Source organism: Acinonyx jubatus, chromosome B1 (genome assembly GCF_027475565.1).
Source record: "Acinonyx jubatus isolate Ajub_Pintada_27869175 chromosome B1, VMU_Ajub_asm_v1.0, whole genome shotgun sequence".
Taxonomy (NCBI): Eukaryota; Metazoa; Chordata; class Mammalia; order Carnivora; family Felidae; genus Acinonyx; species Acinonyx jubatus.
Genome location: NC_069382.1, coordinates 14704906 through 14729114, shown reverse-complemented (window position 1 = coordinate 14729114; position 24209 = coordinate 14704906). Strand labels below are relative to the sequence as shown.

General features: G+C 44.2%; 1 protein-coding gene and 2 long non-coding RNA genes across 8 annotated transcripts in view; all 3 read left to right on the top strand.

Moving 5' to 3' along the window:
• The window catches only part of IRF2 (interferon regulatory factor 2), a 90554-nt gene extending 88251 nt beyond the window's left edge, over positions 1-2303 (top strand). For all 6 annotated transcript variants that reach the window (XM_027077094.2, XM_053216277.1, XM_027077092.2 and 3 more), the window contains one exon: positions 938-2303. In XM_027077094.2, coding sequence (XP_026932895.1) covers positions 938-1246 — 309 coding nt within the window. In that variant the 3' untranslated portion in view covers positions 1247-2303. The remainder of the gene's footprint in view (positions 1-937) is intronic.
• Positions 2304-10026: 7723 nt separating this feature from the next.
• On the top strand, positions 10027-23383 carry LOC113604634 (uncharacterized). Its single transcript, XR_003426608.2, has 4 exons — positions 10027-11470; positions 15035-16242; positions 17191-17347; positions 22417-23383. It is a non-coding gene; the product is annotated as an uncharacterized LOC113604634 (long non-coding RNA).
• A 206-nt stretch (positions 23384-23589) lies between these two features.
• LOC113604633 (uncharacterized) overlaps positions 23590-24209 on the top strand; it is a 31101-nt gene continuing 30481 nt past the window's right edge. The window contains exon 1 of the long non-coding RNA XR_003426607.2: positions 23590-23727. This is a non-coding gene — a long non-coding RNA (uncharacterized LOC113604633). The remainder of the gene's footprint in view (positions 23728-24209) is intronic.

Genomic DNA, 24209 nt, shown 5'->3' with positions numbered 1-24209 from the left:
AAGAGCAGTGACCGGAAGTAACTGTCAGAAAGTGCTAATAAGCAAATGTATCGGCACCTTTACCTGGAGTCCCCTCTCTCTGTGATCGGCGCCGAGGCTAGATGTGTGTTCAGTCTGGATTCCCAGTCGCCTGCTTCCCATTTCCCTGCTTGAGGCTGGGCTCACACAATGGCAGGAAACGGCTGTAATGTGATGGAAAGCATTCCTGCTAAGGGCCTGCTTTGTGTCTGTATTTGAGGTAGAGAGACTGACCGACTAATGGTTGTTTTTAATTCGTCATTTCCCAGTGTACTAAATACTTCAAATAGAGTCCAGGAATTCTGCAAAGACAGGAAGCGTAGATGCTCACATGCCAACCCTGTTTCTTCAAGGTCAGAAATTCCAGCTCATCCTCTGAGCGAAGCCACCTTGGAGGCCCCGTTTGCTCGGCACACTGGAGCTCTAAGCTATACCCATTTGAAGACAACGGAAGGGCTTCTACCCTCCGAGTTCCTCACTTCCCTTTCTCTGAAAACGCAGATTGACTCACAGATTGGATTGGGCCAGGAGTGAGGAACCAAGTCTCTATGACAGACCAGCCACGATGACCTAAAACCTAACCTAATGATCAGGCTGGGTGGTTGGAGGAGAGGGGAACCAGAAACCCAAGTTGCTGCCTTGTTTTCCTGCCTTCATAGAACAGTCTTGCCCGTTTTTTCTGGGAGGTAGCAAATGGGAATTGATAAAAAGGGAAGAGAAACCATTGCTTGGGATGTGAATAGCTGGGTATGGATGTCAGTTGAGGGCTGTCGAGACGCTAAGCTTCTGTTCATTCCACGCCTCTTAAGAAATTCATTTAACACACCGACACGTGGGAACAGTGGTGCCTCTTTATAGAAAGCCGTTCGGTAGAAGGCAAAGAAAAAAGATGTATCTCTCGATTATTTTTCTTTTCAAGGGACGACCACACTGGCGGAAGAGGAACATTGAAGGCAAACAGTACCTCAGCAACATGGGGACACGAAGCACCTACCTGCTGCCCAGCATGGCGACCTTCGTTACTTCCAACAAACCTGACCTCCAGGTCACCATCAAAGAGGAGAGCTGTCCGGTGCCTTACAACAGCTCGTGGCCCACTTTACCAGACCTCCCCCTCCCGCCCTCCGTGACCCCAGCGCCCAGCAGCAGTCGGCCAGACCGGGAGACGCGGGCCAGCGTCATCAAGAAAACGTCAGATATCACCCAGGCCCGCGTCAAGAGCTGTTAAGCCTTTGACTTCCCCCGGTGGTTGTTGGGATGTCTTGGCTGTGTTTTGTTGTTTGTTTGTATTTTATTTTTCTCTCTGACACCTATCTTAGACAAATCTAAGGGAAAAAGCCTTGACAATAGAACATTGATTGCCGTGTCCAACTCCAGTACTGGAGCTTCTTTTTAACTCAGGACTCCAGCCCATTGGTAGACGCGTGTCTCTAGAGCCTGCTGGATCTCCCAGGGCTGCTCCCTCAAGTTCAAGGACGTCATAGGACCAACACCCACACGGGCAGCGCGGTGCTGCATTGCCTGCGGTCAAGGCCAGCACGGTGGAGTGGATGCCTCAGAACGGATGAGAAAATGTGAACTAGCTGGAATTTTGTATTCTTGTGAATATGTACATAGGGCAGCACTAGCGACGTTGCAGTCTGCTTCTGCACCTTATCTTAAAGCACTTACAGATAGACCTTCTTCTTGTGATCTTGCTCTATTTCACGGCACATTTCAGCGTTCCCCCTTCGCGGCCCTTTGTGTCCTGCCTCCCGGCCCGTCCCCTCCACTTCCTTTCCTCCTTGTCCTCCCCACAGAGGCTGTGTTCTGCATCCCTGAGGAGGAGAAGAAGAAAAAGAGCTTCTCCACAGATGTCCCATTTTTAAGACTGCTTTAAAAAAAAAAAAAGAAAGAAAGAAAGAAAGAGAAAGAAAATCTAATCTGCTGTGCTTGAATGCCACGCGGTACAGAGGAAAACTATCATGGAGATATTATGCAAATTCCCAGATTTGAAGACAAAAATATTCTAATTCTAACCAGAGCAAGCTTTTTTATTTTTTATACAGGGGAATATTTTATTCAAGGTAAAATTCTAAAGAAAATATAATTGTTTTTTATCTTTTCTACAGCAAATTTATAATTTTAAGATTCCTTTTCTTGTTTATCAGCAGTTGTTATTACATCCTTGTGGCACATTTTTTTTTAATTTTGTAAAGGTGAAAAAGCTTTTATGAGCTCATGTAGCAATCAAATTATCCTGTGGATTGATAATAAATGAATATGATATATAGTTAAATTTTTAATGGGCATCATGCCTGACTTTGTCTGTGTCTACTTGGGAGCATCGCCATGGGACAGGGCTGGCCAAGTATCATTGCTTCTTGGGCATCAAAACTTTCTCCCATTTCAACCACGAGAAACCCCGGGGGGTTCTTAACCATGAGGACCAAAGGGCCTCTTCTCTCGAATGCTCACCGTGAGCCAGGTGCCAGGCTGCGTGTTTTACAGGAGTTCCCTTTCTCACTCATCAAGGTTGTGTCCAGGATAGGGACTTCTCTCCATCTCACATGGAAGAAATGGTGACTTTTAAAATGCCTTTGCTCAAGGTCACATGGGTAGTAATCAAGGGCACGAATGAAGCCCAAGTCTGGTGTGACTGTGGAGGCAGTCATTTACGTGCTCCCCCCCTCTCCTTCTCCACCTCTGTGCTTTTCCTGTTCTTCCCCATAGGCTTATACATAAGACGAAAATTTTGTATTTTTAAAAAAAAATTTTTTAAGAATGTTTATTTATTATTGAGAGACAGAGTGTGAGCATGGGAGAGGCAGGGAGAGAGGGAGACACAGAATCTGAAGCGGGCTCCAGGCTCTGAGCTGTCAGCACAGAGCCCGACACGGGGCTCAAACTCACAAACTGTGAGATCATGACCTGAGCCAAAGATGGACGCTTAACCTACTGAGCCACCCAGGCGCCCCCGAAAATTTTGTATTTATGTCACACACCAGGCCCAAGGGCAAGACGTTTTCAGTAACAGGAGGTACCTGTTGGGTTCCTAGTCTACATCAGTCCTCATTCCAGGACCTGACCCTTAGACCGAGAAGCTGCCCTCAGTACATAGGACATGTCTTTTTGCATGAGAAAACTCCAGACTCCATCACCTATTTGTCATTTCAAGGTGTATCCCTGACCTTGGCAAAGCCACTGCGCTAACCTCTCCTGCTTCCGAGATGTCTACAAAATCCGAAAACTGAGGCTTAGCTGCCTGTCTGCTACCTCCAGGGTTGTGGAGGAGATTGCCAAGTTAATTTTTGAAAAGGTTCCTTCAATGAAAGGACAGTGAGCTGTTTTTATGCTTTTCTCCATGTGTGGCTACAGACATAATGAGTGGTCATAACATTATCCAGCTCTGAACGGAAATTAACTGAAGCATTTTCCTGGTTGATGTGTTGAAATGCCACATCTGGATGGTTGACTGCTTCTGCGAGGAGCACTTTGTGGACCGTGTGTTTACCTCAATTTCATGGGTGAGCCTCACTTTCTTAGTGAAAAAAGTCCCAGAGAACCTACTCGTCTTCAGAGTCCTAAATAGAGGAGTCCAGCTCTCTGTGACTTGTATCTAAGTCCTTTTATTTGGTCCTCCCGTTTTAAAATAAATTAAAAAAAAAAATCGTAGTAGAACGTGGTCCTAAGCCACGTGGCCTGGCAGTCACTGGGTTGTGGGTCGCTCCTGGTCCCCGTCCCCTTCTCTCTTCCCAGCTTGCTTCTCTGAGGAGCCAGCTCACATCCTGCCCCTTTGCGCAGCTCTGCGCCACCCCCGCTTGCGTCCCCCACCTCTGTGGTTGTAACCAAGACTTCCAGAACCTGACCAGGTGAAAGAAAGTTCAGGATTTGGAAATGCACAATTGAAGTCCCAAAGATAATCATCCATGGCCGTGGAAAACAGAATCCTGTTTAAATTCTTTCTGAGGAAGGCTGTATTGTTTCTAAGTGTTACTAGCCAGTTGTGTAGGAAAACAATGGTGGGGGTTGACATGAGGAAGAAAAGCAAATGAGATGGGGCATCTCAGGGACTCAAGCCTCAGACCTTGTTGTCAGTTAGAGGAAGTACAAGGGACGTGTGCTCCGTTTGGCTAGCGTCTGTGTGAGCTGATAGGCTTTTATGACGGGCTGTGTGTGTGTGTGTGTGTGTGTCTAAGTAGCAAGTTCGATGGAACGACTTCTGGTACAATAATCTCCATTCTCTGCAGCCAGCATCCAGGGCTCTCCCCTGATAACAGAAACAGCGTACAGCTATGAGCTGTGAATCCAGTGACAGGATCTTTCTCCCAGTCAGAAGGCCGAGAGAACCCAGCACATCCTCCAACTGCAGAAGGCTTCCAGAACACCATTTGCAAGTATCTAAATAAATCCATGCTCAACCGTAGCATTTTTTCAATGTTTTGATGAAGTAACTGCCAAAGGAGGTGTTTAGTCTGTTCAAATGTATTTATAGAGGAGAAGAAATACACATGGAAAGAAATCCACACAAATCCATTGGACATCAAACCCCCCCCCCAAACAGTATCCCTTTTTTGCTCCTCACTTCTAAAGTATACTAAACTATCAGGTACCCACTAAGGAGATAAAAATTTTAAGAATGAGGAAGATTAGAGATTTGGTCTCAGCATTCTGAATTTTAAAACTTGTGCTTTTGGAAATATTTTGCATGTGAATGAAAAAGACGTTAAGCCCCAGTGGCCTCCTGCCCTAAACCAGAGAGAGGGAACATTAGACATTCCATTTGCTTGAGGCTATTCTTTGAACGTTGAATTCATTAGGTTTTAAAAGCCCCTGTTATTCTAGCTGTGGACCAACAGACTCAGATAAAAGGTGAAAATAAGAACCCCACTCTTCTGCCAAATTTCTACTGAAGAAAGACAAAGAGCAGGCGAGGAAGAGGTTTGCAACGAGGTAGCCGAGAAGGGTCCCTGGCATGCGGTCTCAGTACCAGTTTCGGTTTGGAAAGAGAATGGAAACAGAAACTGGTTTTTACCTGGTGGTGTTACCTCATCCTAAAATTCCATCCAGTGGTGTGCCCAGGGCCACGATGATCAGAGCCAGCGGGAGGCGAACCTGACCAGCCAAGGGCACCGGGAGCCAGCTCTGCGTCTGTTCCCGGGCCACACTGGACCCCTTCCCAAGAGTGTCACAGCCCACGGGACTGTAGGCTTCTCGGGGCTGTGTCTCAGTCATGCCTGCATCCCAACATGAGGAACAAGGTTGGCAGTCACCCCCAGAATCTCCTCCTCCTCCTCAGAGATCGACCATTCCTGTGTCGAAAGGACAGGGCTGGGGCTCGGGAACATGGCCAGCCCCAGACCTGGAGAGGAGCCCCACGGCGTGCCAAGAAGGTGTTGGGTGAAATGTTAACACCCTGAGGCTGCCTGGCCTCTGGGCCCCAGCACGCCCTTCTGGACACTGACCCCGTCCCCCCGCTGCAGCTCGGGCATCCCTGGCTGTGCTGTGGGGGCAAATGAGGGTGTGTAGCGTTTCCTTCTGTGGCTGTGCTAACAACAGGTGCAGGGGCTCCGTGTCTCTGCTACTGAAAATAGTGCCTGGAAGGAAGGAAGTGGCCAGGCCTAATAGCTGGTTTTAGCAGAAATGTTAAGTCTGTCCAAGAACTTGAGTCACGCTGTGGAAGGAGCAAGATGCAGGACATTTCAGAGTGCACACAGTCCGAAAAACATTTTCTGGAGTCCTTTGACCAATTTCATTAGACGGAAAGCTGCATGTGCACTTCTGTTCCTCTAAGCAAGCTGCTCTTTGGAAGTTGGGTCATTTGCTCTGTAGCTGCTCTGTAAACACATGGGAATGGAGAATGCTGGCTCCGGGGAATGTGTTGTGCTGGGATTGTGCAAGCACCGCTCGGTGAACCCCTTACACGCGTGGCTGGAGAAACACCACCATCACATGCCATGGCCTGCGCAGCACCAACAGTTGATTTTAATAACACAACTGTTTTTGCAGGTGCAAAAAATTCCAGAGCAACTGCATCTCTCAGTTTCAGTTTTGGTTGAGAAGAACGTTTCAAAATTGAAACACCCCAACACCCATCCACATGAATCCTCAGGGAAGGAGAATACCCAAGATGTTCCATCTGCCAAAAGCTTGGGGCCTAGATCTGAGGATGCTCATGTTCTCCAAAGTCTCCCCAAGGCCCCAGCTGAAAGGTGTTGACATTTCGAATCAACAAGTTATATGCTTGAACCCGCTGTCTGAAGTTTCAGGATAATGTTAGCAGCTAAAGAAGATGAGTTCCTTTGGATTAGGGATGGCTAAGCCTTTATTCACTCCTAGAAATAACATTGATAAATATTCTCTGTGGAGTTCACTGTTCTGACTCCCAAAGAGGTTATAAACTCGGATCTAATGCGATAAATCCTGCAGTACCTTTTTCTCTGGGAAGTTCACGTATCATAGTCTTAATGTAACTATGAAACACAGAAGAGATTTCATTTCATATTCATAGGCTGAGCTCCAACACATCCAGGGTAGAGGCAAACAGGAATCTTAGTAAAAGTGCAAATTACAACTCCAAGCCTTTGCTCAAATTTCACCCCATGGCTTCAGGGGTCACAGCAACACGGCTGTGATCTGGGAATGAAGACACAGGCTGGTTGAATAGATTGATGTTTGCAAACTTTTATGTGCAAGGTTGATTTAAAGTAATGTGATTCCAAATGCCTTTCTGTAGCATCTCATGAATTTAATTAGGGTCACCAATCATCTTGGTTTGCCCAGGACTGAAGGAGTCCTGGGATCAGGGGACTGGGCCAGGGGTGGGGTGAGGTGGGGTGGGGGGGCTTTAGTGGTGAAACTGAGAAAGTCTCAGGCAAGCTGGGAGGAGTTAGTCACCCTAAATTTAATGCCAAGATCCAGAGAACCAGATACCATTTTGTGTTCTTTGAGGATTTTCTAAACCCAAGTGGAAGCTTCATGAGGAGGTGTTATTGAGGGTATATTGTTGATGAGTCTGTTACTAATACATTAATTTAGTAGTAGTGTTCTGTTAAGAAAAGATTCACTCATTGGACACTCTCCATTGTGTTCTCACTAGTTGCCAGGGCTGTTCTAAGTGTTAGAACACTGTACAGATACGAACAAAACTAAGTCCTTGTTCCAGCAGGGATGGACAGTCAACCAATAAGTCATCTTTGAGTGACAGTAATAAATACTATGGAGAAAAATAAAGCTGGGTAAGAGAGATAGGGAGTGAACGGGGGTATTCAGACTCTCATTTTAGAGCTTAAAGGATCAGTTGAAGTGTTGGCAGTTGCAAAGACCAGCAGTTAGTGGGAAATAAGGAAAACAGTGTGTATCAGCAGGGTTCAGTTGCAGGAAACAGAAACCACTCTAGCTATTTTAGGCAGAAAGGCAATGAACAGAGAGAAGCAGGTGTTTACTGCATTGTTTGGAAAGCTGGAGGAGCTGACTTGGTTCCATAGCTGCCACTGCCGTGAAGCTCGGAAATCAGGAGGCTGCCGCTGTAAGGAATGACTGAGAACACACTGCTGTCCCTGAAATGTGAGAAGTAAGAAGTGCCTGTCACCCCCCTTCTGACTATCTCTTAGCACCCATTAAATTAGTGACCAAAAGCCCCAGTGTCTCCACAATCGTGTTTGCCAATGGTTCCAGCGAAATCAACGGCAAGGTGGATTTTGCTTCAATTCTGACTTCCAGCCTCACGCAAATGCGTATAATTAGTCGACCCTAATTCACAATTAGAAATCCAGCTGCAAGAAAGACTAGGAAACATGGTTCTAGATTTCCGACCTCTGTGTTAGAAAAAGACACACGAGAAGGAATTGGGAATGAGCCTATTCAGGACATCCATCCATACATCTCCAGGAAACCACTCTTTGCCAAGAAGACCAAAGGAAGTAGAAAATCCAAGGTAAGACTGTCCAGAGAATCAAACTTCATCCTGTACATCCAGCGTATATGGGAAGGCAACATTGTGTAGTGGGAAGAAATTAGGTTTTGAAATCAGATAAACCTATATTCAGTTCTCACTTGCTGATGACTTTGAGCAGTCTCTTAATATCTATGAGAAATGGCCTCTTTATATATAAAAAGGAGTATTAGCACCTTACTTGGAAGCATGTTGTAAGCATTAAATAAGATAATACTATTAAAATATAGGGCATATTGTAGGCATTCAATTTTATCAACCATACAACTTGTATGTAAAATTGTTAACAAACGTATTTTGGAGTGCTGATTCCAAATTACCCATCTTCTCCCAGACTTAGATTAATTCAAGGATTCACCACAGAAGATCCCAATTTCTATGTAGCTAAAATGAGCCGGATTTTTTTTTTTTTTTTTTAAGATCCTGGGCCATCCTTTACCGGGAAAGGCTAATTCTATTGTTGAGTGGCTTAGAAGGAGCTAAGAAAACATTCCTTTCTGGTAGAAGTTGAAAAGGTCAGAACCTACTGGTAGTTACTTTTAGTTTTTACAACACAGAATCAAATAAAAAAAATTTTTTAATGTTTATTTATATTTTCAGAGAGAGAGAGAGACAGAATGCAAACAGGGGAGGCCAGAGAGAGAGGGAGACACAGAATCCGAAGCAGGCTTCAGGCTCGTAGCTGTCAGCACAGAGCCCAGCGCGGGGCTCAAACTCACAAACCACGAGATCATGAACTGAGCTGAAGTCGGATGCGTAACCGACTGAGCCACCCAGGCGCCCCTCAAACAAAAATTTTAAATGCCTTATAAAACCTCCAAGGGGAATTAAATAAACTTTTGATTGTTGAGGTGATTCTCTGGGTCGGCAACGTAATACCCATCTATCGTGGACCAGTTTGCATCACATTTCCCACAAGATTCATGTGATGCATGACATTTGGCTCAGCAATTTCGAAATTAGGTGTATTTCAACATGCTTATAAAACAGGCTATCAAACAATTACGCTTTTGTGCTTTTTGGGCTCATGGGTGGGATGAGGGAACTTATATGGCAGATGGTTTGTCAGAGCCCAAACATGCGCCAGGTGTGAGGGCAGGAGTACTCCCTCCTGGGGCCTCTGTTTGCCTACATGGACTAACATCGGGGCTGAGAAGGCTCTGGAAGAAGAGCTAGAAGATAGAGACTAGATCCTGGGATGTGACCAGCTGGAGTCCATAAGACTCCGAAGGTGGTAGGTGAACATAAGCTGTTCTTGTAGCATCAAGACTGTTGCTTGAGCCCACAAGGACACTTGGCCACGCTTGAGGAGCACGTGTGCCCCGAGGAGAGAATGGCGGAGGCCGTGGAGAATTGCCACCTGAGGGCCCCTCCCCCTCCTCGTCTCTCTGGTTGGTGGTTTGACGAGTCGTGGCCTGAGCCCGAGCGGCAGACCCAGTAGAATGACCAGAATGACCCTGGAAAGGGCAGAGGCAGGTGGCCAGGAGGAGCTCTTAGACATTCTGGAGTAGGGCCCCATCACTGGGACATAGGGTGGCCTTAGCCAAGGGATGAGAACTTGGCTACAAGTGGCTAGGTAGTGGGGCCGGCAGGCGGCCCAGGGAAGCAGCCACTCCAAGCCTAGGGATGGACGAGGTGTACTTGGTGGGTGGGGGCATGACGCAGAGAACCCAAGACACGAGAGCTGGAGGGGACCTCAAAACTGGGTGGTAGTAATGGAAAAGCGTTCTGCTACTGAAATCCTTAGGTTGCATAGGTTGGGCTTTCAAGTTCGGGACACAGTCTATGTGTCCTATGGTGTCACATGGATGCAGGATGGTAAACATTGGGACATTCAAATTACAAATGAATAATAAAAAATTGGGGACGGGGGGGCGCCTGGGTGGCTCAGTTGGTTGAGCATCCAGCTCCAGCTCAGGTCGTGATCTCAGGTTTGTGAGTTCGAGCCCCACGTTGGGCGGTCTCCTGTCAGCGCAGAACCTGCTGCGGATCCTCTGTCCCCCTCTCTCTGCCCCTCCCCTGCTTGCTCTCTCTCTCTCTCCCTCTTTCAAAAACCGAATTAACACTTTAAAAAGTTTTTTTCATCGTAGTGTGACCATTATGATGTAAAAGTGTATTTCTTCTTCATTTCTTCAAGACTCGAGATTTCCCCTCCTGTCTCCTTTTTCCTCACCATCAGATCTGTAAGGAACACCACTGCTTCTCCGTGTGTCTGATTCTCCTCCAGAAACAAGGCTTCTCTCATGAGTGTTCTTTCACTCACATTAAAGACCCTACAGGGAATCAGTACCACATACATGCGCCTTCTAGAGAATTCTTTTGAAGGATGAGCCTTTTCCAGCAAGGGATAGGTGGGGAAAACTTCAGCAAAAGCACTGATGGTGAAAATTTAATGTATACACTTGTATAGCTAACACCAAAGCAAAGTTGGGAATGTGATCAAATAATAGAATGTAAACATGTGTTCTGGCCAAGCAGGAAGAGTGTAACTAAAAAACAGTGGAAGAAGGGAGGAAGAAGGGACCACCATCTCATTCATTGTTCATTCTCTCGTATTATTCATTAAATCAATGATATTGACAAATATTGGGTATGAGTCGTATCACACCACTTAAAATGGACGAAACAATAAAAAGTGAAGAAAAAGAGAAATCAAAGGTATTAAAAAAGACATAAGTCTAGAAGTATCCAAATGTTCCTGCATGAAAACAACATGGCCAAATATCTTGACCCAGTAATATGGCTGCTACAGATGGAATGTTTGTGTCTGTCCAGAATTTGTATGTTGAAGACTCTTTCCTCGGTATTGGGAAATGGGACCTTGGGAAGTGATTGGGTCACGGGGTAGAGCCCTCATGAATGAGATTCATGCCCTTAGAAGAGAGGCTCCGGAAAGCTCCCTCCTCCCCTCCATTATGTGAGGACACAGCAAAAAACAGCCATTCCATGCCTTTATCTCAGACTTCCCACCTCCGGAACTGTGAGAAATAAATTTCTGTTGTTTATAAGCCACCCAGTCTATGGTATTCTTGGTTTAGCAGCCTGAATGGACTAAAACAATGGCTCTGGAAATTGCTCAGTTCAGTGATTTGAAGGAGAGGATAAGGAAATGTTCACACACCCGACTCTGGGGAGGGCAAAGTGTGTGTCTAGAAAGAAAACAGTGCTTTGTCTCACTGCTTCGACTTGTTTCTAGTTGTGGGATTTCATCTGTTTTGAATTTTATAAACATTTCAATAATGTATGAGATTTTTGGGATGATGAAAAGAGAAAATGGGTTCAAAAGGGTTAAGAAACAGTAATCTAAGCAAGTTTCCATATTTGGAGGATAAGTGCAAGCACCTGAAATCGAGTCTCTTCATACAGACCTGAAATTCAACAGGAGCACAAGAGTACCACCCGTAGCCCATGACGTCAGCATGAGAAGAGACAGAATACCCCAAACTTCAAATTACCAACAAGGAGAGAAATGAAGGCTGTATCCCAAGAGAGCTCCTATCACTTGTCACTATAAGCTGGGTAAGAGCGTGGGAGAGAGACTTAAAATCTCCAGGAAAAAGAGTAAAGAGACAGGGAGCACTTAGCCATAGTGTAGACAAAAACACTCACAGAAAGAGCAAGTTTTAAAACTAAGTGAAATGTCTACCGCACAGTGAGGGAGAAGGTGCTTGAAAGTGAGCAGAACCAGAAATAGCCGCTCCAGGAAAGCATTACTTTGTGGGAGAATCAGGTAAACCAAAAAAGGGTGGTGCACCTTAGAGACCTGGCAATGAACGGAAAAGAAGGAACTAAGAAGAAAACTTAGGATCTTGCAGAAATGACACATAAATAAGACCTGAGGGCTCTGCTCCCCATCACTGTCCCCCAGAGACATTTTACCTTGCGGCACGGACAGCTGACAGTGTTCTTGAATTAGGAACTCTGTTAAAAATGGCTCAGCAAAAGAAAAAAAAAATCAACCTATCTCTATCAAGAGATGCTATTAGAAGAACCCAGAGGGGTGCCTGCGTGGCTCAGTCAGTTAAGCATCCAACTTTGGCTCGGGTCATGATCTCATAGTTCATGGGTTTGAACCCCATGGCGGGCTCTGTGCTGACAGCTCAGAGCCCCGAGCCTGCTTGGGACTCTGTGTCTCCCTGTCTCTCTGCCCCTCCCCGTTGCACTCTGTTTCTCTCTCTCTCTCTCAAAAAGAAAAAAACATTAAAAAAATTAAAAAAAGAAAAAGACAATAGATTTGGATGTTGCATGATTTCAACAATGAACAAGGGCAGTTAAATGATCAGGAAGATGAAAATAAAATAGAGAAAGGTGTAGCCGAGGTGGAAGACAATGTGATCGAAATGGAAGATAGGCAAATAAAGTGCAACATATAGAATAGCAGTTCCTGAAGAAGGAAAACAAAGCAATGAAACATAACTATAATCCAAGAAAACTGCAGAAATAAGAAAAAAATGTAAATCAATATTTTAAAAGGCTCACTACATATCTAGGAAAATTTTCCAGAAAGAACTTGAGGCATTTTTGGGTAAATCATGAGATTTAAAAAAAATTTTTTTTATTGCCTTTATTTATTTTTGAAAGGCAGAGAGAGACAAAGCATGAGTGGGGGAGTGGCAGAGAGAGAGGGAGACACAGAATCTGAAGCAGGCTTCAGGCTCTGAGCTGTCAGCACAGCTGACAGGGGCTTGATGTGGGGCTCAAAGTCACAAACTGTGAGATCGTGATCTGAGCCGAAGTCAGACGCTTAACCAACTCAGCCACCCAGCTGCCCCTGAACCATGAGATTTTATAGACACACGCACATACTCACAATCCTCAGCACCTGTATTGATGATAGCTTACCTCAAACTGGTGGCTTAAAGAAACATAAATTTATTTTTCTACAGTTCTGGAGTCTGGAAGTCCAAAATCAAGGTATCAGTATGTTCCCTTTGAAGGGTCTATGAGAGAATCCTCTAGGCTTTTCTCAGCCTCTGGTGACTCCAGGTGTTTCTTGGCTTATGGCCACATCACTCCAATCTCAATGTCTGTCTTCATGTGGCCTTCTCCTCTTTATCCCTGTGCATTTCTTTCACTTCCTCTCTCAAATTTACATTCCATCCTTTTCTCTTTTAAGAACACTTGTCATTGGGGCACCTGGGTGGCTCAATCGGTTAAGTGTCCGACTTCGGCTGAGGTCCATGATCTCACAGTTTGTGAGTTTGAGTCTCGCATCAAGGTCTCTGCTGTCAGCGCGGAGCCTGCTTCTGATCCTCTGTCCCCCTCCCTCTGCACCTCCCCTGCTCGTGCTCTCTCTCTCAAGAATAAATAAACATTTAAAAAAAAAAAGGACACTTGTCATTAAATTTAGAGGCCACCTGGGTAATCCAAGATGACCTGATGTCAAAATTCTTGATTACATTTGACAAGTCCCTTTTTTCAAATAAGGTAACATTCACGGGGTCCAGGCATTTGGCTGAGGACATACCTGTTTTGAGTCACTATTTAGTCCACTACAGGGCCTCCCAGCTAACGGGTCAAATTACTTATAAGGGTAAGAATATTAAACTGACATCAGACTTCTCATGAGCAACTTATAAAGCCAGTCAATAAAGGGCAGCCTTTTAACAGGCTCAAGAACAAAGACTGTGAGCCAAAGATTTTCTATCCAGCCAAGCTTACCTTCAAATATTAAGGTTAAAGGAAATGGTTTCAATATGCAGTAACTCAGGGAATACTGTATACATGTGCCATAGAGGACTCTTTTAGAGGATGAATTTTATCTAACCAAGAGATAATTGGTAAACTTTAGCAAAAGCACTAGTAGTGAAAATGTATTTTATGATGTAATCTTATTATATTATATTATTTTATTTTATTAGCATTAATTAATTATTATGTTATTTATGTTGTAATATATTTAATTGCATAGCTAAGACTAAAAAGAGGGTGAGAATATGGATTGAAGAGTAGTATCTCTATATTTTATGCTCTGGAAAAGTAAAACTAACACAACCAAAAAAAAAAAAAAAGAGAGAGAAAGAGAGAGAGAGGGAGGGAGGGAGAGAAACAGCAAGGTAGGACAGTAAAATTGACAGTTGTATAGATAAGTGAAGAAGGATACAAATGGACATACCAGATGGCAAAGCCTTAGTAAGAAAAAAAAGGGAGATTAAGGGCACTGTCAGTGGAACAAATACAAAGACAGCCCCTGGAACAGACATACAAACATTCTGAAATGCCAAAAGCAATGAACAAAGAAATTGCAAAGAAAATATGCCCAATGAAGAAGGGAAGACAGTAAATATAACACAAGCATGATTAAAACATAATGTGATCACCTTGAGACTAAACGTGTAAGACAAACCAGTTAATGGAATGGACTTTTCTGGTGTCTTCTCTTTTCTTGCTATAGGGACAAACGAACCAATTCTCAAAGTAGCTCACAAGGCAAAAGCAGATCCCGTATTATATTTAATAGACGCACCTCAAACACAGTGATTCAAAAGACCCAAGATAAAGAAATGGCCAAAAACACACCATAAAAATAAAAACAGTAGAAAGACAGGGTAGTGACTCATATCAGTTAAAGTAAATTCAGGCCAAAAACCTTTAAATGAGACAAAAAATACACTTAAGGCTGAAAACCACAATTTGCAATGAAGAGAAATGATGAACATCTATGCACCAAATAATACAGCCACCACTAACATAAAGCAGAAATTACATCAGATGAGAATAGAAGAAGATAGAAATAGAGACTTCAGCACCACAAACTCAGCATGACAGGTGTAACACAAAGGAAATAAAGATATACATGTTTTAAACAACTTAATAAATAATAAGGTAGAACTTGTGCGCATATGTTTAATACTATGCCCTAATAATAGAGATTATATCTTCTTTTCAAATGTAATGAACATGGATCATTTTGAAAACTTGATCATATATTCATCTTTATGGTCACACTAAATGAACCCGGGTTAAGTTTGGTAGACCTCTGCTTTTATTGCATGTGATGCATGTGCAGTGAAAACCGTTCTCACTTTAACACGTATCCCTGACCTTTTCCAGACACAGCATAACTAATATCTCCTTTTGAAGGTCAGCACGTGGGCAGCTTAACATACACCAGGCTTTCAGACACCTGTGTCTCAGGATTGGTGACTCCTTTAAGTCTCCAGATCTCCTGAAGGGGTGTCTGTTGTGCGTGCTCAGGTGGACCACTCAGTGTGCCCGTCAGCTGTGCCCTGCGGTCTGTGCTGTGGCCTGTGAGATGGATGGCATCATCACATTGCCACTCAGCAAGGTCAGTGGCAAACATGGGAAACTACAGGGTGGTCGTACGTGAAATACGTGCAGAAAACAAAAGCTGAGCGTGGCTTCCGTAGCACAAATACAAAATGCCCCGAATGCTTTTCCCGCTTTTCCCGCATGTGGTTTTGTCGTTTGCTGTATGGTCTGAATCCACAACTTTTCATTCTGATATTTAGTAATTCCTTTTTTTGTTTGTTTGTTTGATAAATAAACAATGTGGGGAACAATATACTTTTTAAAAAAGTACGTGCTTAGTGAAAAAAATTATTACTATCTTTTTGATTCTTGGGGAAGTTATAATGAACATGTAATTTACACTAAATTTTTGTGACGTCACCATCCAGCCAGGGACTGGCCACAAGAAAACCTGTGGACAAAATCTACTAAAGGACTGTCAGCATCTATTTCAGAAGTTAGTGGTTATTTTAAGAAGATTGTAGGGGCGCCTGGGTGGCTCAGTCGGTTAAGCGTCCAACATCATCAGCTCAGGTGATGATCTCGCGGTTTGTGAGTTTGAGCCCCGCGTCAAGCTCTGTGCTGACAGCTTGGGAGCCTGGATCCTGCTTCAGATTCTGTATCCCCCCCACCCCGCCCCTTCTCTGCTTGTACTCTCTCTTTCCCTCCCTGAAAAGTAAATAAACATTAGAAAAAATTTTTTAAAAAGATCATACTTGAAGTTGGCTATTTAACATAAGTGGATACCAAAAATGTATTTATGTATCACGGTGAAGCAGTGCTGACGTTGTATTTAGATCAAATGTCTGTTTTTCTTTTTTCTCTTTAAAAAATTTTTAACGTTTATTCATTTTTGAGAGACAGAGAGAGACGGAGTGCTGGCAGGGGTGGAGCAGAGGCAGAGGGAGGCACAGAATCCGAAGCAGCTCCAGGCTCTGAGCTGTCGGCACAGAGCCCGACGTGGGGCTTGAATTCACTGACGGGACCACGAGATCATGACCTGAGCTGAAGTTGGAGGCTTACCGGACTGAACCACCCAGGTGCCCCCAAATGTCTCTTTTTCTACATGAACTTTTGTATTTTCAGTAATGGTGCCCCCATGATTCGGTTCCAGCAGGACTGCTCAGCCTGTGCCTTGATAGTGGCCAGGAAAGTCCAGGACCTCCAAATGCAGCATGCAGAGACAGTGGGTGATGCAAAATGAGGCCCTTTCTCAGAAAATAATTCAACCCGAAAAAGTAAGGGATATCTTGCATTGAATGTGGAAGATTTCCTGGCCAGAAATGAGAGGAAAGGGTTTCTAGCTGCTCCAGTAGAGATGTTACTCTTTCCTGTCCAGCAACCAAGGGCCGCTATGCCAGAGGCGTGTGGTCCTGTTTGCTTTTCTTATGTCGGTCTACGGGGCTGCGGGCACCAGCAAGAGGCTGTATTCTCACCCTGGGGCTGGCTCTCAGTGAGAGAGGCACTGAGCCCCTGCAAGGTGACTCCTTCTTCCAGACACTGCATCTTGGCCTGGTTTGGCTTTGCCCTCCCATGTACGTTCATGTCACATATTTCCAGATTTTTTCCAGAGGCAGCAAGGCAAAGCTCTTCCTGCTAAAACATGAAGGGAGGGGCCTTGCTGTATGAGAGCTAGTAACCATGAGGAAAAGGTTTTTGCTTTATAATTTTATTCAAAAAGAAACAAAAGACACCCCAAACAAAAACAACCATACATGTTGCACACAAAACTGCAAAAAAATACTTTTTATAGGATTAAGTCCTAATTCCTGTATCAGATGTGAGTTGGTGTTTCAACAACAGCTAATTCAAGGGAGGTTCAAGGCTGTACAAAAGGGAGCCTTCGTATTTTAGCACAGCCGCGAAAATACACATTTGCCTGTGAGCCCTCAGGAAACAAAGTCCGATCTGAAAGAAATTAGTCTCATGGTATTTCAGGCAGGAAGTTTAAAATAAACGTTAACTATTGTCTTCTTCTTCCTTTTCAGATTGGTTTTCCCTCCAAACTGTGCTTTGAATTCTGTTATCTCCAAGGTTGGAGCTGGAGCGGGAGTTGGGATTACAGAAAGTGTGGAGGAAGGCACAACTTTGTAGCTGGTGGATACGGTGTCAGCTCTGTGGGCTCAATAGAATTCTCAAGGCCTTGTGAGGTTTGAAAACTGCCGTATTTCCTCTAATTTAAGACTCACTCTATTTTTCTTACATGTCAAAATAAATAAAAAAATAAAAAAAAAGAAATTGCCCCATCACGCAGAGCGAGTTAAAAAGTTTTCAAAGCTGGGGGGAATTGTTGTGACCATTTCATGCATCATTAAAAAAAAAAAAAGCCTGTTATTCAGAATTCAAAATCTGTAGACAATTTCTAGTGACTTTCACTAGAAGCCGTTTAATGTTTATCCTTAAAAAAAAGGCAAAACGAAACTATAAGTTTAACCAAAGAGGAAACGCCAGTAAACCCCTAGGATTCTCCATGATGCCTTCAAATTATATTGTCAATCTTAAGTGTGCTAATGAGGCCTAACTCTTAAGCATGGCTGAAAAGCAGCCGGTCCCCACCAGGCTATGAAATAACTGGGGGTACAAAATGATTTGGAAGAATATTTAATCTCTGATTAGGAAAGAAGCCAGAGTTAAGCTTTGGTAATTGTGAGTGGTGTAGAGTCTGTGTCTAGAATCGTTTTTTTGTACATGGACATCCATTGTTCCAGCACCATTGGTTGAGAAGACCATGACTTTTCTCCATTGTATCACTTTGCTCCTTTGTCAAAGATCAGTTGACAATACTGATGGGAGTCTGTTTCTGGGTTCTCTGTTCTGTTTCATTGGTCTGTTTGTTCTTTTGCCAATACCACACCCTCTTCATTACCGCAGCTTTGTGGGAAGACTTGAAATTAGATAGTGTCAATCTTCCAGCTTTGTTTTTCTCCTTCAATACTGTGTTGACTATTCTGGATAGTCTGTGTCGCCTCTCCACGTAAACTTTAGAATCAGGTTATTGGTATCCACAAAATAACATGCTGGGATTTTAGTGGGATTGCATTGAACTTATAGATCAAGTTAGGAAGAACAACATCTTGAAAATACGGAGTCTTTCCATCCGTGAACATAAGACATCTCCCCATTTATTATTTATTGAATTCTTCTCTAATACTCTTATCAGAGTTTTATAGTTTTCCTCATATAGATCTTATACATATTTTGTTAGATTTTTATTTCATTTTGGAGGGTGCTAATATAAATAGTGTTATGTTTTGGTTTTGTTTTTTTATTTGAGAGAGAGAGGATTTCCAGCAGGCTCCACACTCAGTGTGGAACCTGGTACAGAACTTGATCCCATGACCCTGAGATCATGACCTGAGTCGAAATCAAGAGCCAGATGCTCAATCAACTGTGCCACCCAGGAGCCCCAGTGTTATGTTTTTACTTTCAAATTCCCCTGTTCATTGCTGGTATATAGGAAAACGATAGCAGCATATAGTTGCACAGATGTGTGAACGCTAAAGTAATTTAAGAGTATATACAGTTAATTTAGCTCCCCAAGCTCTCCCTGTCTTTTTCCCTCCTCTCTTTCTTTCTAACTTCTTTATTTACTTCCTTCTTTCCTTTCTTTCTCCCACTGAAAGGCTTCTATTCAAGTGATAGAGCATCTTACAATCAGTAGCATCTCAGAATTGGGGAAATAGCATCTTGTGTTGCTTGATATGAGATGAAGGGATGGGGATGACTTCAAACAGGTGGGATTATTGGCTCTCTTTAGAGAAGATACTGAAGAGATCAAATCACCATAAAAGAGTCAAGTGCAGATAAACATAAGCAAGGGCCGGGTTCCTTCCGCCTATTTGGAGTGGGTGGAGAAAGGGTGGCTCTTGGTTTTGTGAGCATGGCAAGTGGGTCAGATGGGCAGAAAGCAACTCTCAAAAGAAGGGAGGCAGTGAAATTTGAGCATTTAGAGATCAAGTACACAACCTTCCTTAGGGCCTTTGCATCTACTTGTTCCCTTTGACCAGGCCATTCTTCCCCTAGATAGCCTTATGGCTTTCTTCCTCATCTGCTATAAGTTTTTGCTTACACTTCAATTTCTCACTGAGGTTTTCTTTGACCACCACACTAACAATGTCAAAGTCCTACTCCCTATATTCCCTAATGTCCTTCTCTGCATTTGCTCCCACAGCAGTGCAAGGAACAGAGAAAGAAACTGAAAGAACAGGGAGAAGGGGAAAGTGCGTCTCCCCTTATTTTTCAACAGGGAGAATTAAGCCTCTTATTTTTAATTTGCTTGTGCCCTTAAATGCGCCAGAATCTAGAATAATGCATAGGGTAGAAACTCACTAAATATTTGTGGGATGAATGAGGGATCCTGGTGTGACTGTCGGAATGCTTCATCTATGAGTTCAAACCCCAATTACAAATTGTGTTCCATGTAAACATAGTTCCAAGGGATGTGACTAGGCATTTCCCCCCTTGTTCGGCATTTGTTCTGTGTCATTTTTTCCTTTATCCTCATTTAAAAGAAATGATTGTGACATAACTTACATGCAGTAAAATTAACCTTTTAGGCGCATTCAACTCTATGAGTTTTGACGAATGCACAGTTGTATAGTCATTGCCCCTACTGTGATGTAAAATATTTCCTTCAGTCCAAAAACTTCCCTCTTGTCGGTTTCTGGTAAACCTTTCCCTTACTCCCAGACTTTGGTGGCCACTTGGCAGCTTTCTACTCTTACAAGTTTTGCCCATTCCAGGATGTCACATGAATGGTATTATACAATATGTAGCCTTTTGAGTCTGGCTTCTTTGCCTTCATACAATGTACTTGACATTCAACCATATGGCTGCATGTGTCAGTAGTTTATTCTTTTTTGCTGTGGAGCAGTATTCCCTTGTATGAATGTATCCGTTTGTTCACCCATTCATTCACTAACTGTGGAGGGGAGGAAACACACTTTTTCCTCTACCCTCTGAGGTTCAGTGGCTGGAGCCCTGAAAACTGAACTAACAAAAGACAAATTAACAGGAGAAAAAAAGGTTTATTTCATATGTGCATAAGAAGGGCTTCACAGAAATCAAAACCCCACAGGAGCCTGGGTGGCTCAGTTGGTCAAATGTCTACTTCTGCGCAGGTCATGCTCTCCTGGTTCATGGGTTCGAGCCCCGCATCAGGCTGACAGCTCAGAGTCTGGAGCCTTCTTCAGATTCTGTAGTCTCTCTCTCTGCCCCTCCCCCACTCGCAGTCTGTTTCTCTCTCTCTCTCTCTCTTTCTCTCTCACTCACTCAAAAATAAATAAACGTTAGAAAAAAAATGAAATTAAAACCCTAAAGAGGCAGGCAGACCTTAAAGCTTATCCACCATTTTAGCAAAAGGGCAATAAATTTGCAGAGCTATAACAAGACAAATGGAAAGGGTTTGAGCTTCTAGGGGTGGTAAATCGTGGGAAGGTAAATATGTGGGGAAACTAATGGAAGATAAGGTTTATTTAGTAAAGGCTGTTTGTGTAGGTCCATCTTGGTGCCCACTTTCCATCTGCTTTGTGGCCATAAAACCCCCCCAGGAGAGGGCATTTACGGCAGCCCTCATTTCTCAGAAGTTTCCGTTCTTAATCAGATAGGGGAGGCTCTGAGAAGGCCTGTTTCTTCATCCTTTGATTCTCAATTGGCTGTAGCTCCAAATCATCTTTACCCCAAAGCGGCATATTTTGGGGTGGCATATTCTGGTCCCCTTCCGAGGACATTTGCCCTGTTTCCTGTTGTGGGTGATGATGAATGAAATGCTTTGAGCATTTGTGTCCTAGTTTGCTGTGAATGTAAGTTTTTTTTTCCCACTTGGATCAATACCTTGGAGCGAGATTTCTGGCTGTATGGTAAGCGTACATATGGCCTGAACGTGAGGACAAAGAGAGGGTGGCCATCCACAAGCCAGGAAGAAAGCTTTCACCACAAACCGACCGTGCCCCCAGAACTGTGAGAAAATACATTTCTGTTGTTTAAGTCACCCGGCCTATGGAAGTTTCTTATGGTAGCCCAAGCTAAGACAGTATGTATTTGACTTTAGTTTTAAAAATTGCCCAACTGTTTCCCAAAGCTGTGGTACCATTTTGCACCCTGACCAGCAGGATTACAAAAGTCTCATCTGCTCTGCATTCTCACTAGTACTTAGTATTGCCAGTTTTTTTTTAAAAAGTCATTCTAATAGGGTGTATGTTTTAAATTTTCACTTCCCTATTTACTAATGATGTTGAACATCTTTTCATGTTTAACAGGGTTTTCAACCAAGTGGAACAGATTTCTTTCTTTACTGCAGGACTGCACTCAGTCTTACTATATTAATGCACAGTGTGAACTGCCTAATGGGAAGATTGCTGGGACTATGATTTTGACTTGACCGGAACTCTTATCTCATGGTCAAGATTGCAAGGCTAGGATTCCAGTGAGAACGTTTTAGCAAATGCTGGCCTGAGTATATGGTCAAGTACGCACTCTTTTGTGGAGCATTAATCTGTTTGCAACCAACTCATTCAGTCTTACTTCCCTTTGGTCCCTATTCCCAAGAGAAATATTTTTGAGGTATCAGGTATTCCACCTCCAAGCCTTTGCTCATGCCATTCTACCTGCTTGAAATGCCTTCCCCCCTTCCCTTCTTCTCCCTGAACTCACCCAGCTTTGCCCATCTGGCTCACGCCCACAGGGAGCTTTTCCTGCCCACAGTGATCTTTCTCAGACCTCCCGATGACTGGGCCACTCATGGGGACTGTTGATCACATCCTGCCTAGCTTTTCTCTATAGTTTCCCCAAAGTTGCTCTGCTCTACTTTTGTAATGGGATAGTTAGTGGAAGGCTCTGATATCCTAGACTTTTTTTTTTTTAATTTTTTTTTCAATGTTTATTTATTTTTGGGACAGAGAGACAGAGCATGAACGGGGGAGGGGCAGAGAGAGAGGGAGTCACAGAATCGGAAGCAGCCTCCAGGCTCTGAGCCATCAGCCTACAGCCTGACGCGGGGTTCGAACTCACGGACCGTGAGATCGTGACCTGGCTGAAGTCGGATGCTTAACCGACTGCGCCACCCAGGCGCCCCTAGCCTAGACTTTTAAAAAAGTCCCCTGATGCGTTGAGTTGTGTGCATAGCTCCTGCTTATAAACCCCTGTTGAATTCAGCTAAAGTAAATTAATAGCCATTTATATCAGCTCACTTAAATGTTAACTCTCCACTTATCCAGGCACCAAGAACAAAGGTCGGAAAGAGAAGTTTGTTCACAGTTCCTGACTGAACGGGGAGAAGACATTTAATGGAAACATGAACCTCATGCCTGGGTCTCCTGGAACTTGTAGCTGAACCTAGGAGTTTGTGGCCAAGCCTACCAACCACATCCCCCAACGATGTCTTCTCTTTTGGCACGTTGGTCATGGAGTTGGGAGAGGACAGCACCCAGTCCATTCTTATCTTTAAAGAGAGAAGAAACAGCGAAGTCTGTGACATTCAGGTTTCTGTGCCCTCTCTCCTCTCACTGGTCATCTTGCCCAGCTCAGCAGACTGTGCATACCCAGCTCACTAACCAGAGAGAACTGGCTAGCTCAGGCAGCTGGTGAGTCAAGAGTGTGCTCAAGTGTGGTTGTCAAGAGTGGTACAGCCGATCTCCCACATCTTAGCCTTTTCTGAGCTCCTGAGCCCTGCGGTAGCATCTGGGCGGCACAAACGGGCGTGCAGCCAGGAATCAGTCGGTGGGAACATGACATGCGCAGTTCTGCGGTGACCACACTCTGTAGCTTTCTGTCCTTTGTCCTTTCAATAAACATAGATGGAGCATCTACTATATATTGGGCACTAGGGATTCTTGGGGGATACAGGTATGAATGTAACATGATCCTTGACCCAAGGAACTTCTAGTTTTCATGGGAAACAAGCATATAAATGAAACCTTCCAACAGACCCCTAAGATATAAGCCATAATTCCTAGCCTGTGCTACTGACGGTGGTAGGAGTTGGGATAGAGATCCTACTAGAAGTCACAGATTTGCATTGCTCTGACTCCCACCCACAGAAGTCTAGGCATTTCTCGGGTCTTCCATAAGGTTATGAAGACCTCTTGGCTGCCACAGTGCAACACAGGTCTTCTTCCTCTGTCTGCCCATGCTCACTGTGGTCAGCTGTCCTGGATCCGGTGACATGTAGATATGAATGCCCGCCCAAGGCACCCTGCACTGCAGATACTGGCTGAAGGCACTATATACATGTCCCCTCCCACTTCTGTGACAGGAGACATGCCAACCACTCTGGCCAACTGCCCAAGCCCCCATGACGATTCTCTACTCAAACCTGTTTCAACAGTAACTTCAAGTGGGCCTGAGCCCTCTTTACCCCAACTTGAACTCCATTCTGTTAACAACACTCCAGAGCTGTACTTCTGAACGTATAAGTCAAACTACAGTGGCATTTGGGCTGCCCTAGTGCCTGCAACACTCCTGAACATTGGAAACATGCATCGACTTCCTCCAGGTGGATGCAGCTCCATGCAAGTGTGCATGGCTCGGTAAGTGAAGGACAGCTTGGGTTTCAACCCCAACTCACCCCCTTGGCTGGTTGTCCTTGGCAGGACACAACCTAGCCAAGGGACGATCCTGATGACATGGCCCCTGGCTGTATTATTGCAAGACACTGGCTGTCTTCACAGTTGTTTGCTGGACATTCATGGCCATTTCCCGAGGTTTTGTCTGACTTGAACTCAAGGGTAGGTCTCTCGGGGGCTGTTTCCCGAGGTTTTGTCTGACCTGAATTCAAGGGTAGGTCTCTCGGGGTCTTCCATCTTGACCTTCTGGTCACATGGCAATTGACCCTTCTGAGGGTGGCATATCTACTGGGTGCACCTGGCCTTTTCCGGAGACTGCTCCTGCTACCAGCTTGAGGGAGGGGATGCCACTCTGTTCTGTACTCTGCCTACCAACTGCATGTTGCCTGGATTTTCATTAATTCCTCGTGGCATCACTGAGACAACCTTATAGCATTTAACAAGTT